The following is a 19,508-nucleotide window of genomic DNA, read 5'->3' as shown; positions in this document are numbered from 1 at the left end:
GCGTTTTGCACAGCTGCCATGGCTATTAAAGGATTTCTCAGACATGCCTGATACACTCCAGGTATGCTTTTGACGAGGGAATAACATTATAACATTACTTAAAGCTCAAAAAAAGTCGATTTTACATGAAACTGCCCCTTTAATAAACCAAATCAGCTGTTGATAAAGCAGTTTGCAGGTTCTTTCAGTTGTTTTTCCAAATATTTACAGTCAGTTTCATCTTAAGCTCATTGTGAATCTAATGCCAGACTTTGATTATGTCTTCCTGTCAAAATGAAACAGGAAACACAATGTTTTAAACAACATGTGTAAATATCTTTTTTCATCCATCCACTGTACCTGGTTTTCCTTGTGTTGTTGCTGAGCCTGCTCCACTCTGCAGCCCTACAAACATTTCTAACACGGAAAACGAGCATCCTATAAACAAAAACACCAGTTTGTTTCTAAAACCACTGGACTGTCTTTTTTTTTTTTTAATTCAATAATTTTCTCCAAACATTACACAGAATCTTTAAATGATACAGTATATATACATACACTAAAGTGTATTCATTTATCTAAAAAGTTCAGGGCCATTAGACAGTATAGCTGTGCGTTTCACGACAGGATTGTATTCTGGATGTTTTTGTGTAATGCAGAAATTCACACATGGGATAATAAGCCTGAATATGAATTGAAGACTAGAGTGCCAACAGTGTTCGCTAGCTAGCTAGTTGGATGAGCGGACTGTGCAGGAGCTGCCGAGTCTGTGGCACGACAACGACGAAGGATGAAAACATGGAGCGGCGGTACCTTCCCCAACAGGAAGCGATGCAGAAGTGCAAAATAAACGGTACCAGCAAAATACATCACTAATGGCAAACAGCACCTTTAAAAGTGTACCCAGAGTGGTTTTTTTTTTTTTAGATCACAAAGAGTTCGATTTTGTATTCTTGAAATAAAAGTCGAACATACTGTAAGTTGGTTTGAGAAACACTGACAGACATGCGGCTCCATAAACCGTTTTGCAAACTGCTCAACTGTGAATGCAGGCCAACGTGGGGATGCTAATATCCAGAGTCACAAGTTCCTCTTGCTAAAACTGAACAATCATTTTCATTACGTATCTTTGGTACAAACCAGCTAATTCGAGCCATCTGCTGAGCGAATCAGGAGTTTTAAAAACAACAGGTCTTCACTGCAAAAATGCTAAATCTTACCAAGTCTTTTTCATCTACTCTAGTGCAAATATCTTAGTACACTAGAAATAAGAAAACTAATTTACAAGTAACTTTTCAGCAAGATATATAAGCTTGTTTTAGGAAAATTATTCCTTTATCAATGAAAAATACTAGTTCCATTTTCAGATAAATTTACATATAACAAGACATTTTTACTGTGATAAAAGTGAAATAATCTGCCGTGGAATTGGTACTTTTAATCTAAATTAAGGAATTATTTACTTAAAACAAGCTTCTATATCTTATCAAAAGATAATTTTGCAAGTTAGTTTAGTCTTAATTCAACTGTAATAAGATATTTTCACCAGAAACTAGACAAAAATACTTGGTAATATTTGGTGTTTTTGCAGTGTTGGTTTCGTAACTCAGTAATGGCACGCATGAAGCAGGCAAATGGACAACAGAAATTCTCCAGGAAAAAGAAAAAAACAACGTGATGGAATAAAAAGGAAATCTGGACTGGGCTCGTCTAAGGTCGCTCTCTTCCCATCAGAACTACGCCTCGGTTTCTGCGCCACAACTAGCTGACGTTTGTGTGGGAGAGAAACCCCTTAGACTAAGCAGGAACGACGACATGACCAAGCCCCGGAGCGGCTGAGCTGGGAGGGAAGGGAGCGACTGCAGGTCATCGCCGCGCGGCCTCTACATCATCCCCAGCTGCATTAGCGTGTTGGCGTACGCCATCGGCTTGACATTCGGATGAGGCTGTGGAGGCAGAGAATCAGAAAGGTAAACCCTGCGGAAAGTTCTGACAACAAGAAGAATTGATGATTGTATTGTAGAAAACATAAAAGTCAGAGAATATACTGACCACAGCAGTGAACTGGTGAAATTCAGGTTTGAGGTCTGATCCCCTGAGGTGGATGAATGCGCCTTTGTTTCCCATCTGATCACTGTTGGAAAGCGGGGAAACAGACAAATGAAGCAAGCAGCAGTGTTTATTCCAGGGTTGGCCAAACTTTTTGTCACACCTCAAGTCAAAATGACCGAAAAAATGTTTTTACCATCTCAACAATAACCTAAACATGCAATACTTAAATAAACAAATAAAGAAGTGAGATTTGAAAAGGATGTGTAAATTATTCTAGATTCAAAACTTAAAAAATGTTCTGCAGATCTGCACTTAGTAAAAATAATTTAGCTAATTTTCTATATATTATTTCTAGGATTATTTTGTGTTATTAAGCTTTTCTCGCATTATTAAGCCCTCAAATATCTGCAGCTGCATGTCCAGTATGAAAGGCTAAATGTTCCATAACGTACCAGTAGTTGGGTGCTGAGAACACGGTGATGCACTTCCCTGAGTGAGTGACCTCATAACCCTCAGCTTTGACCTCATGACTTCGCACGATGTAGTCCAACTTGTTCTGCTCCAGGAAGTGCTGCGTCACATCGGGACCAAACTGACAGCTCACGCCTCGCTTGCTGATCGACCGGCCGTTCTGCTCCAGACACAGAGGACAACATGATAACTCGATAACAGGAGAGAAGGGAAGAGTCCATGTTAAGCAACGGAGACAAACTCACCTGAGGCTGTGGATCGGACCACAGAAGGTCGCACATCGGACCTGGTGAAAGGAGAGCAGAAGGTATGATAATAATGGCAGCGTTAGGGCAGTGGTAGACGGACAAAAAGACAAAAAGGAGGAGTTAATTTCTGCCAAAGGATTTTGAAATTGAGCTCAGAAATTTTCTAGAAAAAATCTTGAAAATTTCTGAGTTTGAACAATCAAAAACATTGGGAGAAAAAGCTCAGAAAATTTTAGATCAATCTTAAAAATGACTAAGTTTCAAAGTCAAAAATTTGCAAGAAGAAACAGAAATTTTTAGATTCATCACAGAAATTTTCTAGAAAAAAATGGGAAATTTCTGAGTTTGAAAAGTAGAAAATATGCAAGAAAAAACTATGAATTTTGTACTCCTTTTCTGTTCCATCTACAATGGCTCTGATACGCCGTCGTAGATAACTTTCTGAGGTGTTTTGTTTTAGACGTTTTATAATGAATGTTGGAGTTTAGCCGAACCCGAGTCTGGCGGCTGTCTGTTCCTATCAATCTTCCTGAGATCCTCCAATGTGACACCGTCTTCGCTGAAAAGTCCTCCATGCATGACCTGAGACACAGAGCAACATTATCAAAACATTAGCAGTTATTAGGTTTTTTTTAATTAATATATTGGGACCTAAAAGCTGACGATGTCTTCACATGAACACTGTTTAAAATGTGTTCTTTTAAACTACTGTTAAAATTCTGAATTAATTTAAAATAGGAGATTGATTTAAAATTCAGCTGTTTCACTGAACATTTAAAATTAAATTACACATTATTATCTAAATTAGAGACACACCAATTGCAGTTTTCTTGCTGTTTTTATGCAACAAACTAAAAAGAAAGTGTTTTTGCTTGTTTCCTATAATTAATGTGGAGTTAAAATATACCAGGCTGCCCAGTTTGGACAGAAGGGTGCAGCAGAGAATAGTTATTATCAATTGTCTGCAAGTTGTGGCTACTGTATTCAATTCAGTTAATTTATATTGCATTAATTTAGAAAAAAAAAGTATAATTTCAATTCAGTCATAAATACATCCCAACTGATCCTAGTTATCAAACATAAGCATTAAGTTGTTTATTTAAATTAGTTTAAAAATTATTCCAACCCTGCGAGTTTTAAAAGCAAAGTGTCAAAGTTATTTTAAAGTTATTTTCGCATCAAATCCTCCAGTATCTGTTTTTAAACACCTAGAATATTTTGATTTCATCACCAGACAACAGTTAAAGGATGAGAATAGCAACAAATGATTAGGAGTTAGATTTAATTTCTGTTACTGACTGAGAAATTTATCTGGTTTGGCGACGTACGGCAAACTTTGACTACATCCCTGCAAAAACACAAAATCTTGTCAAGTATTTTTGGTGTAGTTTCTAGTGCAAATATCTTATTTCACTTGAAATAAGAGAAAACTAACTTACAAGCAACCTTTAAGAAATATATAGGAGCTTGCTTAAAGTAAATAATTCCTTTATATTGATGAAAACGTTCCAGTTCCACTGGCAGATTATTTTACTTATAACAAGACATTTTTCCCATTTCAAGTTGCCAATGGAACTTGAAATGGGTTGCTAGGTTACGGGCTTGGCTTGGCTGGGGTTGCTAGGAAACAGCACTGCAGAATATTCTACCAGTAGAACTAGAACTAAAAACTCCACCAAAATACTTGGTAACATTTTGTGGGTTTTTTTGTAGTGAGTTAACTTTTCTAAAATAAATAATAAGAAACAACTTAACACCAAAAAGCACTCTGAACCTCAGACACACTTAATTAAAACATAAAATAAGCCTAAATCAAACTGAATAATAATAATAATAATCCAGTGAAACGGAAACATTTATGACCACCTACCAGCACTTTGTTGTTGATGCACTGAGCAAGAGGAAGCCACTGGAAGACCTCACTGAACAGCTGGAACATCTGGGCTGTGTATTTGGCTTTCACCTCGCCTTCAAACCCGTACATCTGGTTCATGTTGTCCGTCTCGTGGTTCCCTGCAGGTACACACATCGGTTCATTTCCTGCTTTCACCTTAAACCAGCCTTTCTCAAGCTGTGAGAACCCTGCTCCCCCTAGTGGTCCGGAGGGTACTGCATGTAAACGACCGTTTGTGCGACGCTACAAGTTAGCTTAGCTAAAAATAATAATGGATACGTGGCTTAAAACCGGGTGACTATAAAGAAAAATTGAACATACCAGAGGAAAGAAAACAACGTCAGAACTATTTATATCAGAGGAAGCCGAGTCAGACCAACTGAGAGTATTGAGTCGTTCACAAGAGTCGATTCTTTTCAACGGCTCTATGTCGTGAACGGTTCCAGTCTCAGCTGGTGAGAACTGTTCTTTGTTTCTTACGATTTTGCTTGCTTATAATGCTCTGCTCACACTTCAACAGCTATTGTTATTTTTATTAACTAAAATACTTCAATTAAATTAATTAAATACGACAGATAAATACAATTGATACAAATGGGTGGATTATTTCATATTTAGTAGTACAGAAGAGTATTTTTTGTTTCTGGCAGAGCAACTCGATTATATGTTACTTCTAATGTACTTCTAAATTACAAATAGCCCTAAAATGTTATTAATGTTTTTAGGATCCACACTTTCAGAATCTGTAAACAACTTAAAATGCACCAAATGAACGTGTTCATTGCTTTGCTGTGGCCAGTAGAGCATTGATGAATAAAGAAAACAACAATAAGGGAGTTAAGAGGCTAATATTTTCATTTCAGGTTGTACATATTAACATGCTGTGTTATTGCAATTTCAAGTTAGGTGGTCTGTGATTGTTTGCTAAATGGGTTAAGTGGTTCTTAGCCTGAAAAAGTTTGAGAAACACTGCTTTAAACACTTGAATATTGGACGCAGCCATTAAAGCGGTTGAGTTGTTACTGCAGCTGCTGTCACCTCGGAGCAAGTGGAAGTGGTCTGGGTAGAGCAGCTTGAAGCCAAACAGGGTGAGAATGACCTCAACGGAGAAGGAGCCTCGGTCCACAAAGTCGCCATTGAAGAGCTGGAAGCTGTGGTTAAGGTCAGTGACGCACAACAACTGAGGCTCCTGACGCATTTTCGACTAAAATAGATCAAACCAGGAAAAACGACTGTACAGGGTATGAATAGAAAACATGACGTGTTTGTGGTTTTCTTTTTTTTTTTAAAGGAAAGGATACGTAAGGGTTGGCCTCTGAGGGTAAACCGTTCAACTCAAAGATGTTGAGGAGGTCATAGTACTGACCGTGGGTGTCCCCACAAATCGTTAGTTTGTCTGTCTGTTGGTGGAAAAGCAAAATATTATGTAGACACCAAATAACACACGACTAAGGAGGAGGATTAGGGTCACTACCAAAACGAAGTTTGACTTTTTTCTCAGAATTATGTCTCAAATCTTAGAACTGTTACTTTCTTCTCAGAATTGTGACTTCAAACCTAGAATTCTCTCTTACTCCAAGATTAAAATCAGAATTTTTGGGGGGGGTAAAAATAGTCTAAATTCTGATAAGAACATGTTGAAATTCTGAGATTCAAGTCAGAATTATGTGAATAAACTCAAGATTATGAGATTAATGTCAGAACTATAGGATTAAAGTTCAAATTCTGAGATTAAAATCAGAATTCTGAGAAAAAAATTCAGAATTCTGGACAAAAAGACAGAAATCTGAGGTTAAAGCCCAAATTCTGACATTCAAGTCAGATTAAATTTAAAAATTTGAGAAAAAAGTCAGAATTCTGAGATTAAAGTAAATCTTTTTAGTGGCCCTAATCCTCTATGTTCCCTGTGAAGTTAAATCAGCCTAATCTTACCTCTTTTATTGTGATTTCAACCAGACTTGGTAGCTTTGAGAGAACGTCCTTTACTTGTATTAAAATCTGTAGGAATACAGTGAAGGTGAGTGGGATGAGTTAAATCCAGGCTGAGCGCCGTTTGGTATCAGTGAACGAGTGCGTTTACCTGATAAGCACATTTTCTATGCAGCTTCTTCTGATCTTTGAACCAATCCATCATGTCTTTCATGAACTGCAACGTCACCTTCCCATCTTCCAGTTTGGGCCCTACATAGTCGTCCTCGATGGCTGCAGGAGTAAAATCAGCTTTGACTGACTTGTTCATCATTTTAAATGTTGGATCCATTTCGCATTTCGGGACTGAAAACTTACTCATGCTTTCTATGTCCAGAGAGTCAACGACTGATTTCTTTTTGTCATCACTTGCGATGGCTCTCTCGAACGCCTTCTGTTTCACAATCTTGTTGCATTCTTGGTACTTCATTCTTGCATCCTTGTCATTCGGTCGAACCCTGACTACCTGTCATTAAAACAGGGAAATTATATCAAATATTTATCATTTTCCATTATTAACTTGCTTTAGGTTGACGGTTGCCTTCATATGCAATTCCATTCAATTCTCATCTCCCCTCAGAGCGCAGTTTTGGATTTCTCTCATTGATCTCAATTTCAGTTACAGTTAATTTAAAGGAACTGTGTTTTGGCTTTTTTGCAGTTCTCTGGAAGTTCAATCAATCAGTTAATCAAGTTTATTTCAGCAACAAAGCAGTTTTAGTGCTTTACATCATAAAAACACAAGAATAATCAATCATAAAATCAAAACATTCAACAATTGTGACAATTATTACATTTTGACGAGTGCCATCATCAAAATCATCCATGCACATCGAATAAGTTGGTAAATCTTTTATTTATTATGGTTCAAAAGCAACTCTAACCAGGTGGGTTTTCAGTCTGGATTTAAAGGAACTCAGTGTTTCGGCTGTTTTGCAGTTTTCTGGGAGTTTGCTCCAGATTTGTGGTGCATAGAAGCTGAATGCTGCTTTTTCATGTTTGGTTCTGGTTCTGGATGCAGAGCAGACCTAGGACTAGAAGACCTGAGAGGTCTGGAAGGTTGATACAGCAACAGCAGATCTTTAATGCATTGTGATGCTAAACCGTTCAGTTATTTATTAACTGGCAACAGTATTTTAAAGTCTATTCTCTGAGCTGTAGGGACTTCAGAAATGCACGGATGAGTTTTTCTAGATCTTACTCCTTTAATCCTAAAAGTCTTCTTCAGGTGACAGAAGGCTGACTTTGTAACTGTCTCTTTGTGTCTCTGAATGTTCAGGTCTGAGTCTAGCTGTAATAACTGAAGATGTGCATTAGCATACATGATTGTCAACCATAAACTCCTGAAGCACGTCAACAAGCCCAGCTCTAAGTGGCTCAAAGGTATAAAGCTTTGGGAGTGGTGTAGTCAAAGTCTGGATTTACATTCGATATAGATTCTGTGGTGTGGCCACAAACAGGCTGTTCAATGTGGCTGAATCAGAATAACTTTGCGAAGCAGAGTCGGTCAAAATTCCTCCACAGCAATGTAAAACTTTCATTAAAAAGTTTTTAATAAAAATTAAAACTTTCATTAAAACTTAGTTGGTTTGTTAAGTTTTTGTTTTAATAAATAAAATTAGTGTTAAAAAATTTATCTTCTATTTACTGAGGTCTTTGTATAAAATTTGTGTTTACAGCAAACCTGAACCTATCACTGAAAACAAAATAAGATCCTAATAGTGAGTAAAATACATATCCTATAGATTTAAAGATATGCCTGCCACAATAAGTAATAAATCAATTAATGGCAAGATAAATTAAAACAAACTCAAACATTTGTATTTGCATTATTTATCATTTTTCTCTTTCTCTACAAAAACCTGATGATAAAAGTCTTCAACCTGGTGTTTTCGTCTCAACTAATTTTGCTTTTTCAGTTGTTTTATTTATTTATTTTCAATATTTAAAATGTCTTGCAGTTCCAGTGTTAAATGTTTGCTAGAATGTGAAGTTTATTGAACTACGAAAACATGTTCTTGCATTATTATGGCATTATTACCATTATATTACTTGAAAATGGCCTCAAAGCAAAAATAATATTGTTTATCGCAACAATAGTATTTCTGGGACAATTTATCGTCAGTCGAAATCTGTTATCGTGTACAAACCTTAGCCCTGCTGGAATAAATCAATTACATTGATTTATTTACATTTTTATTTACATTGATAAAGTAAAACAAGTTCAATAATTTCCATTCGCATGATTTACTGCTTTTCTCTTTTTCTGCCAAAAGGACAAAAGTCTTCAGTGTTTAAACCTTTTGTTGAAAGCCAACTTTGACTTCATAATTCCTTTTATTTGCTGTTCTGTTTCTTTATTTTGGATATTTTAAATGTCTCCGGTGTTAAATGTTCATTAGGAGATAATATTTACTGATATTTGAGAACGTGTTCTTGCATTATTCCATTACATTATTGAAATGGTCTCAAAACAACAATATTATCATTTCTCATAATAACGTCTGGGACCCTAACATAATAATAATGTTTAGTTTCTTACCGTTTCGTAGTCCTTAAGTGCAGCTTTGAATTTGCCCAGCGCCATGTTGGAGGTGGCGCGGCGGTAATATCCCTTTATGTAGTTCTTGTCCACCTCCAGGGCCTTCGTAGCGTCTGCCAGGGCGTAGCCATAACACTCCGTACGCAGATACGCCAAGCTGCGGTTGCTGTAGTAGATGGCGTTGGATGGATTGAGCTCCAGGGCCTCTGAGTAGTACTTGATAGCATTTTCATAGTCTTTTTCTGGGAAAAACAGGAATCGTAATGTTGGTTAGATAAACAATGAGAGAAAAAAATGTTGTTCATGGTAAACACAGGGCTCCAATATTAGCTTCAAAACAGAATGAAATTGTGATGGGATCTCTTAAAAGTCTGATGTAAATGTAGTAGTGGGTTGTTTTCAAGGAATACATAACAAATATGCCAGCAATGCAATATCAGTGTGTGCAATATTCAAACAACAAAAGAGTGTTTGCAATGAAATAATTGCAGAGATGGGTTAGTAACTAGCTACATTTACTCAACTGCATTAACTTGAGTAACTTTTTTGAAAAAAAATTACTTTTAGGAGTATTTTTACTATGCTGTACTTTTTACTTTTACTTGAGTAAAACTTCTGGATTCTCTACCCACTGAACAGCGTTTTTATGTGTTAGGGTGATCTTTTGAGTTAAAGTTACTCTGGAGGTTGATTAAGTTAAAAACAAAAACACTCAAGCTGGTGATGAGGAATTATAATCAGTCCAAAGTCAAATGAAAGACTCTAAACATGAAGAATTACTGCTCTAAATCATGATATAAACTGGTAGAAAGCAGCAGAAAACATAGCACATAGATTTTTTTACCCAAGTAAAATGTTTTCCTCTAATAAAATGCTCAAGTATTTTGTAAAAAAACAAAAAAGGTGACTCATAACTTAAGTAGGTCATTTCCAAATTAAATAATTTTTCTTTTGCATAACACTTATGAAACTATATTCTCTAGTAGATTTTATATATGTGTATGTGTTATAACAGGATAAAGTACTTTTTATGACAATATATAAACTGTATCTTATTGACTTTCACATGGCTGAGCAGATAGAAAATAGCATAAACTTTAATATTAATTGTATGCTTTTGTCTGGTTCAAACATATTTGTTTTTCATTCAGAGAAGTTACTCACAGTGGCTAAAGTGTTTAGAAATGTTACTAAAGTAAGACCAGCGATACAATGTTACTGAAGTAAAACATGGTAGTAAATCCACTCATATTAGTACTTTTTTATTCAGGTAAATGTCACTAATTATTACCCAACTATGTTTTTAAGTAAAGTTGCAGAAAAGTGTCAGCAGTTCAAGGATTAAGTGTAGGACTTTGACTTGTTTTGTTAGTCAAAGAAGCCACTTTATAAGCAAGTTAAAGAGCAAAAACCAACTCTGATCATCAGGAAATCAGAAATCTATGACTTAGAAGCAATGTCCAAACTGACATTATCTCTACTACAGTGTATTAATGACAAATTAGCCTAATTAAAGCTTACATTTTAAGAAAATAACAATGCTTCATTGACAAGAGAGTACTGGCAAGAAGTTAGGAAGGCTCGGCAATCCCCCGCTTTATAAACACGCTACCAGAACATTCTAGCAGTTCTACCTTTTTGCCTCCCTGTATACGCAACTAAACCCCGCAACGCTGCCTCCATTCACTGCTCCAAACCCCAAGTCCGAGGCGAGCATCACTTCCCTTCAGGTTCTAAATCTGACCCGGTTGCGGCGTGTTTCACCAGAACACGCTGACAGCTACGGAGCTAACGGCTAACCGCTGTTCGAATGAATGGAGTTTAAAGTGAGCGTTAGCTCTGCGTAACATCTGAACCCTGCTGCGATTGAGGGGAAATGACGTAAAATTAGAGCAGAAAAATAAATAATTGTGACGTGGTAGTCGGTGGGAATCTCCTGTAATAAATCCCAGACTTGACAGGTCCTGTGATTTACCTTTGAAGAACTTATTTGCCTTCTCCTTGAGTAGCTCTGCTTCATTTGTTACCTCCGCCATCTTCTTCTCACTGCCGTATTCCGATGGTCGCAAAGGTCGTAAACGAAGGCGTTTGTTTCTATTTTTTCCCCGTGTGATCTAAACTTTCTCAGCTGTAAAAAAAGAAAGTTATAAAATGTGGGCAGGACACTTTTATTAATACAAACGTGTATATGGAAAAGCTGCGTAAATACAACAAATTCAACTGTAAATAAAAGGTACTGTTGGTTACAGAGGGCACCGAATAAAAAGTAACAAACACCTTTTTGCCCCACTTAAATAAGACCAAACTTCTGTTTTAGGTCAGTTGGAATTAACAAAATTATTTCTATTTGCTAAATGACAGAAATAGTATGTAATGAATGTCTTCAAAATCATAAGTAAACATTAATTTTCTAACCGCTGCCCAAATAGCTCAAAAACCACCACTGGATGATAAATTGATGACAAACGTCTGACAGAAACTGTAAATATTAAGGTCGAAACAGAACACAAATCTTCATAGTACATTATTATACAAAAGAAAATAACTACAACAGGAGAAATCTTCGCCAAAACATATTATTTATAGTTATGTAAGTCCTAAATTAAATGATTATCAATGGAAACAAATAAATAATAAAAAACATCAACACAAGGATGACAAAACAATGCTGCAGATTATCACAGATATTGTTTGCAGTTCTACATCCTTTACTTTATTTTTTACTATTAGTGATATGCTTGTGTAAGTCTGTATCTGTTTACGTTGCATTTTTAAAACATTTTCTGTTTATTCATACAAAGACCTAATTCAAGAAGAAAAACAAATGTGTTGGGTTAAATTTGCTCAACAAAGCAACAAATTTGCTCAATTATTTTCCATTTGAAAAAAACATTTTTCAACCACTAGGGGTCAGTATACACCCCACTATAAAGGCGTAAGGCGATTATTTATAGCCTAACAAATTCCCTGGAAATACCCGTGTAGCCAAGCTGTTTAAGCTTTTAGTCATCCTTATAAAGTAAGCTGCATTCATGGTAAGTTACTAGGAAAAGATAAAGGCAATGACACATACTATTAAATGTTTGAACGTGTTACGTGTTCATCATTAGCAGCCGATTATGAGCTGAAGTGAATTATAAACAGGCATGTCTGGAATTACACCTTTGATTTTCTCCAAGTATATTCTAGAACAAGGGTGTCCAAACTTTGCAAGATCGACAAGTATTAGCAGGCCAAGAAAATAAAAATAAAATTGAGTAAATAAAGTTGTCTGATTGTAGAAGGAGTTTTATTTATATAGCACCTTTTCAGCAACAAATTTCAGTTCAGATTGTATTTTATGTTGTTTGTTTTTTTAAAAGGATGTTATCCGTTTAGATCCAAAATGATTTTGTACATTTGGTGTGCTAAAAGAAAGGCATCTAGTTCTCAATTTGAACAAGTTTATCAGCAGTATAAAACAGAATTTGGTTCCTTTCTTTCAAAATGCTTGCTATATTTAGCCAAGTTTAATAAATTAGAAAGTACTTTTCAATTAAAGTCTCCTGATTATAAAAGCTTGGTTATAAAATGACAATTACTTTGTGTTGTACTTAATATGTTCAATGGTAGGGAAATTATCATTTTACTCTGATTACAAATCAAAAGTCTCAATCTGCATCTCTTTGGAGCAATAGATGAGATTCTATTTGGCTAACACCATAAAATAGTGATGGGACACATAGAAAAGGTTTGGACATTTTAATTACATCTACTGGGCAACAAAGAAATACAAAACCAAACAAATAAACCAAAATTGGAAGCAGCTAGACCAGTGCTTCTTAATTATTCTCTCCCTATTTCCCTTTTATGATTATATTAATTAATTTATCTGAACAAACCACTGTCACCTTATTAACTAACTAGCTGCAGCAACGTAAATTTTAAGTAATAGCATTAGCTTAGTTGGAAGGAACCAACCATTTAGTGGAAAAGAAGGAGGGAAGCTAAATTCAATATGAATATTATTAAAAATAATATTTAACATTCTTTGCTAAGTTAGTGTAAAATCGTTCATGTTAGAAAATTAAAAGAATAGTTAAAGTTACTTTTTTTTCTTGCCTGCCTCTTATATGGCGCCCCTGGATTTTTGGCGCCCATAAGCATAATCCTATACTGCAGGTGCTACGGGTCAGCCTGTGTCCAAAGTGTGGCCCGGGGGCCATTTGTGGGCCTTGGACTGATTTCTTTTGTGGCTCCAAACTGTAGCTTAAGAATGATACAAATGTGACATGTCCAGTTGATTTGTGTAAAATTATTACCGATACAATTTCCATTACAAAAACAATTATTATTTTTATAATAAGAAGTGACTTTGCAGGACCCAAATCTGCTTTTATTGAAATTATTAAAGTTTCTCAAAAATTCTGTTCTTATAACCAAGAATAAAAAACTAAATTTCTTTCTGTTGATACAGAAAAATCTTTTTCTGTTTGGCTCTACTATGAATAAAATCCATTTCCTAAAAAAATAAATAAAGTTAGACGAATTTATTTGTATGGTTTTGGTTCATTTCTATTTTCTCGGCCTGGCACTGCTTTTGCCTGAACATTTTTGGCCCGTGTGGCAAAAAGTTTGGACACCCCTGGACTAACCTCATAAAATCAGGCCAAGAGCCACAGATTTTCGCTACTAAATATTGTGTTTCATGTCACACCGGGTCTCAGTTTCACTTTGTTCGTCTTTTAAAAACCTTCAAGGTTGTGAGACGTTTGCGTGGAAATTTCCCGCCGTAAGCGCCGGCCACAAATGAAACCAGAACGTGACCGTGGCACAGGTGCACGACTTTACTCACCCAATCATGGCATCTGATGCACATCCAGCCTCTCATTACTGGTTTGCAAAAACATCACGCAACCTTAAGAAGAAACACATTCAGCCTTGAAAAGCTGCTTCTTATTTCTTAGCCCTCAGATATTGTTGTCAAACATTCTGTGGCTGGAAGGCATCCAGACATGCCTTCTGCAGATTTGGGGTTTTGTGGTTTTGGTATATTTTTGTGATTAGGGTTAGAAGTTCAAATGATGAAACACACTCCAGAGGAGTGTGTGTGTGTGTGTGTCACAGAGGATGCTGTCCAGTCCAGTCTCGTCCAGTGACTCACCAGTGAGATGTCACTGTGTAAACGGCAAAAACTGGAGTGACTCACTACGAGACCTGTCGTATGAAAGCTTACCCCAGAGAGTGAGTCCACTTTCTCTCGCTGCGAGTGACCCCCTGACTCGTCACTCTTTCTGAGCCGTGCAGCTTGTAATTCTGCCGGGGTTTTACTAGTAGCCATGTATGGCAGGCTGTTTGAACATACAATTGGTTTTGTCTAGCTATCCGTAATTTACAACGGGTTTTCTTTGGTATTTTAGGGACCAAAATGAAAGTAATTTATCTGAATAACATAATTATGACAGAATATTAGGTCCACACCAGGAAAATAAAATAAAATAAAATTACAAGATTATAGTAAAATTAATATGAGAATAAAGTCAAAGCTTTGCAAGAAAAGGAGTGAATAATGCAAGAATAAAGTCATAGTATTACAAAAAGAAAGCCACATTATTACGAGAAAAAAGTTGAAACAATATGAGAATAAAATCATAATATTCTGAAAATAGAGCTACAGTATCACAAGAATAGAGTTGGAATAATATGAGAAGAAGGTCTATATTATGACTTTATTCTCTTAAAAAATGTTTTTTCTTATTATGGCCCTAATACTGCATCGTAAATTACGGACAGTCCGACAAAACTGATTGTATATTAAAACGGCCTGCCATATATGGCTACTTGTAAAACCAACGAAGAATTACAATATTAGTCATAATATGAAAATAAAGTCAAAATAATATGAGAATAAAATCGTAATGCTATGACTTTATTCTTGAAATACTGTGATTTTATTCTCGTACTTTTATTATGTTTTTAATATTCTTAGCGTGGCCCTAATACTCTGTTGTGGTAGTTTCATTCCAGATATTAAAATTATCTGCATTTCAAAAGTCAAAAAAATGTAAACTTTTCCAACTTAGAGATTTCTGAGGTTTTTCTAGAAATTTCTTGAGTTTTTCTTGCAAACTTCCACTTCCTTTTCCTAGAAAATTTATGTGATTAATCTAAACGAATCAGACCGATTTTTCTTTTCCACAAAAATTGTGGAATTGTCTTTAGATTGTTGTATTAATCTAAAAACAATGAGGTTTCTTTGTGTCTTTTTTTTTAAAGAAAATTTTCAACTTTTTAAACTCTGACATCCCCAATTTTATTTCTGAGATTTATCTGAAATTTTCTGATTTCTTGCAAATTTTCAACTTTGAAGACCAGAAATTTTCAAGTTTTTTTTTAGAAGATTTCTGAGATTAAACTCGTTTGGCATAAACTTACCTCTCCTGTTTTCTTCTGTCTAGAATGTCCCTAATGCACCGCCATAAGAACGTAAGCGCAGTGCAGCATATTTTATGTCATAACGGCCTGCCATAGAGCGCAGAGGGAGGCGGTGGGAGGAAGGAAAACAGAACAAGGCCGACTGGGACCGAGCCGGCGTTCCAGCCTCGGTAAACGCAGACAGTGAGTGGGTGAGACGGTGTGGGAGGGGGATTGGCAGAGGAAATTTGGCTCACGGAGAGCAAGCAGAGAGGCTCCGGGGAGGGCTGTCCTCACGTGGGGGGCAATGCATGAGCCTTGGAGGGGTCCTGAGAAAGTTAAAACAAACTCGAACGGAGATATATGAGCAACCGGAGAAAGAAGCAGATGAAGGTCAGGGTGAACGTGAGTGGCATTCCAGCGCCAGTGAATGATGAAGTCTCAGAGAGACTGGAGGATTTGGTTACATGGGCTTGTTCCAGACCTTTCTACTATTTATTATCTTACAGGCTTTACTGTAGGTTGCAAAGTATTCATGACCCTTGAACCTTTACACATTTTGTCATGTTAGAACCACAAACTTGCATTAATTTTATTGGGACTTTTGCGTGAGAACACAGAATTATGAAAATGATACTGAAAAGTGTGGAGTGCTTTTGTATTCTGTCCCCTAAATCAGTGGTGTCCAAACTTGTGGCCATTGGGAACAAAACTGTCAAGTAGAGAGCACTCGAGATGCAGATGATAAACACATAAACCCTAATATCCTCTCCTCAGCCACTGCCAAACTGACAACAAACTAACATTAAAATCTGGATGAAGTTTTTTTACACTATGAAAACTGGTCCAAAAAATGGTGATATAAAAATAAAATTTTCCCATATCATAACTGAAATAACCTGAAAGTGGAACTAATACTTATTTTTTTAATCAATATTCAGGAATTATTGACTTAAAACAAGCTTGTATATGTTGCTAAAAAGTTATTTGTAAGTTAGTTTTGTCTTATTTCAAGTGTACTAAGATATTTGCACTTGAAAATGGACCAAAAATACTTGCTAAGACTTTGTGTTTTTGCAGTGTACTTCTAGATTTCATTCAGTTTAAGACAAACAAAAGTCTGAATCAATTATTTCACTTTTAAAATCCTTTTCAAACCACATATCTGTTTCAATAAATCCCAATGAAATACGGTGAAGTTTGTTGTTTTGGCAACATTTGAAAAGGTTTTATTAGCATGAAGACTTTTGCAAGGATCTGTAAGAGTTTTAAGTTCTCAGTAATGAGGAAACGGACCCTAATTCTTTTCCTCCACCCTTTTAAATGTTGCTTCATCCTGGCAGAGATAGCAACAATCTCCTCTACCTCCCTCCCAACTGTCCAAGTAATTCACTAATGAGTGTTTGACTTCAGGGAATCTGTATGTGGGGGGGTTGCACTTATCTGAACCACATGTTTTTCTTAGGGGCAGGGCAGAGATTTCAAAGCCAAACGAAAGATAAATTGTGAATTAAAAAACTAAGGACTCCACCCTCTTCTTTACTGCATCTACAAGTTCAAAAGTAATCCAGCGTTTACGTCCAATTGTTTCTGACTCACAAATTGCAGCGGTTGCTCAAGATCTGGGATGTTACAAAATCCCATGTCTGTGTTCCAGCGATCGGCGTTAGCCATCCGCCGGCGTTGACACGACACACGGAGGGGTTCAGTCAGCAGAACGAGGAGCTGGAATCTTTAAGTCAGTGGAAAAAGAAACGCGATGCATACCTGCTGCCGTTTTACCTTTCCACATTAAAAGCTCTGTGTGTCTTGGAAGCAGAGCGGTCAGGGTGGGGATGGGACGAGCGTATAGAAAGCATTCATGTTTATGTTTTGCTCAGCTTCTGTTTACATTTCTTGCAGGGCTGTTGGGGGTTTAAATAAGGTTGCTACCTCGAGTTCACGCAATAAAAACCTCTAACTGAAACTGGAAATGTTTATTTTTTTACTGATATTAAAAACAGAAAATCTCACATATTTTTGACCTACTTCCTAGTGCAAATCCATTGGCAGCTTATCTGACTTATAGGGAAATGTCTTGCTTTAAGGGAAATTATGTCCCAGTGGAAGTACATTTTTTATCAATATTAAGGAATTATTTACTTAAAACAAGATCCTATATCTTGATGAAAAGTTATTTGTAAGCTAGTTTACTGATATACTTGCAATAGAAATTAGACAAAAAATATTTGTGTTTTTGCAGCAAAAAGAGAGAATCAATAGTATCATATTGGACAAACAGCGCTGCAAAAACACAAAATCTTACAAAGTAGTTTTAGTCTAGCTATCTTAGTACACTTGAAATGAGACAAAACTAACTCAAAAGTAACTTTTAAGCAAAAAAAATGAACTTGCTTTAAGTCAGTAAGCCCTAAATATTGTTCGACTGGTAGAATATTCCACTGCACCGTTACCTAGCAACCCCAGCCAACCCCAGCCCGTTACCTAGCAACCCAGTTCAAGTTCCACTGGCTGATTATTTCATTTATAACAAGTCATTTTTCCCATGCAACAGGTGAATAGACAGCAAAGTCAATGTTCTTGCGTAACCAATTAACTCAAACGTGTTCCTATCGACCATATAATTGCACAATTTGACATTTCGGAAATAAATTTGCCTAAAGGAAACACAGCAATTTTGTAAAAAACGTACATTTTTAGATTTTAAAAAAATTGGCAGTAGGTTGAGGAGTTCTTTTGTTTTGGGTTTTTCAAAAATGCAATGGAAACACCTTTTTTTACATTACAGAAGTCACATGATCAACAACCGGGTGTTGCCACTGGTGGAAACCACAAAGAAGAAGACGACAGGAAGTAGTTGGAGAATGATGGAGCTTCATGTTTTTTAATAATTTCTTGTGTGAACTTATTTCTGTGTGATTTTTAATTGCATTTCCTGTTTAATGGGAACACCGCAATTGTGCAATTGTGTTTATTTCAGTGGAATATCGACAAAGTTTTGCGCACATTTGTGATGGACAACTAGTCACTTTATTAGAGGTTTGTCCCCAGTCATACAGTTTAAAAGAAAATTATTCCTGATAATAATCTCTATAAAAAATCCTTTTGCAAGGTTTTCTGGCAATTAGCAAATAGAGATAATTTTGGTGATTTTAACTAACCGAAAACAAGAGAAGTTTAGTTTGAATTAACTTCAGATAGTTAGAAAAAAAATGTATTTGTTGCATGTAAACTTATGATCCAGCACTATAAATTTTATTCAAAACCAGCACTTTATAATTCAGTTTATTTAGACACATAACTGCATATTATTCTACATTTTAATACATTTCTTATAAATAAATTCAAGTAGATTTCATTCAGTTTATTTAGTCACTAGCATGATTAAATGCTTTAAAAATCTACTTTTTTCTCCCCAAGAAGTAGTCAAGTAGGACTCTTGAACTAATAAAGTAAGGATAATTATGTTAGCCTCTTAAACCATGACTCCATATTTGATTCTGAGCCCACACACAGCCTGACTGTAATTGATTCTTCGTGGTGAAAATGTGAAGCAGACCGGAGGACAAAGTTTCTGGGCTGTTTAACTTCAAGCAGCTCTCTCATTCAACTGACTGGCACCACAGGAAATTTAAAAAAAGAACCGGCTGAACAGATAATTACACGAAATAAAAGCAGATTACAATGGGAAGTGAAATCAGCTCACATTCCTCAAAAGTTAGATAAGGATAAAAAAAGCCTTCTTGCAGGATGAGCTCATCTTTCTGAGGATTTCTTTTGCCTTATTTGGACTTTCTAAGTAAATAACCACCTTGCATTTACAACCTCCTTTTTTCCACTTTCTTTTGGGGGGTTTTTCCGCGTGTCATCGGTAAAGATTTTCCGATCCACCACTCACCTTCACATCTTATTTAGCCATCATTCTCAGAGCTATATGCCTTTAGCATATCCCCTGCCTCCC

At 36.1% G+C, this 19,508-nt stretch overlaps 2 protein-coding genes across 2 annotated transcripts in view; one reads left to right on the top strand and one right to left on the bottom strand.

Annotated features, from left to right (window-relative positions):
- Positions 1-1,459: 1,459 nt before the first annotated feature.
- On the bottom strand, positions 1,460-11,262 carry ppp5c (protein phosphatase 5, catalytic subunit). Its single transcript, XM_028044657.1, has 13 exons — positions 11,130-11,262; positions 9,155-9,396; positions 6,931-7,078; positions 6,725-6,846; positions 6,577-6,642; positions 5,946-6,044; positions 5,683-5,788; positions 4,621-4,763; positions 3,245-3,332; positions 2,748-2,788; positions 2,484-2,662; positions 2,032-2,113; positions 1,460-1,925 (listed from the first exon to the last, which is right to left on the bottom strand). The coding sequence occupies exons 1-13, from the start codon at positions 11,188-11,190 to the stop codon at positions 1,863-1,865; spliced, it is 1,440 nt and encodes a 479-aa protein (XP_027900458.1). The 5' UTR covers positions 11,191-11,262; the 3' UTR covers positions 1,460-1,862.
- LOC114161407 (cyclin-dependent kinase-like 1) overlaps positions 5,691-19,508 on the top strand; it is a 77,737-nt gene continuing 63,919 nt past the window's right edge. Inside the window, exon 1 of the mRNA XM_028044665.1 lies at positions 5,691-5,806. The gene's annotated coding sequence lies outside the window, so the exon portion shown is untranslated. The remainder of the gene's footprint in view (positions 5,807-19,508) is intronic.

Source organism: Xiphophorus couchianus, chromosome 18 (genome assembly GCF_001444195.1).
Source record: "Xiphophorus couchianus chromosome 18, X_couchianus-1.0, whole genome shotgun sequence".
In the NCBI taxonomy this organism is placed as follows: domain Eukaryota; kingdom Metazoa; phylum Chordata; class Actinopteri; order Cyprinodontiformes; family Poeciliidae; genus Xiphophorus; species Xiphophorus couchianus.
This window is presented reverse-complemented; position numbering and strand designations above follow the sequence as displayed.

What these genes read in the sequence shown, in the direction of transcription:
- ppp5c (XM_028044657.1), bottom strand. Translation starts at nt 11,190, where the DNA reads ATGGCGGAGGTAACAAATGAAGCAGAGCTACTCAAGGAGAAGGCAAAT. An exon ending in GGCAAATAAGTTCTTCAAAG is followed by an intron (nt 9,397 to 11,129) that starts GTAAATCACAGG and finishes TGTTTTTCCCAG; the next exon opens with AAAAAGACTATGAAAATGCT. An exon ending in CACTTAAGGACTACGAAACG is followed by an intron (nt 7,079 to 9,154) that starts GTAAGAAACTAA and finishes TTTTAATGACAG; the next exon opens with GTAGTCAGGGTTCGACCGAA.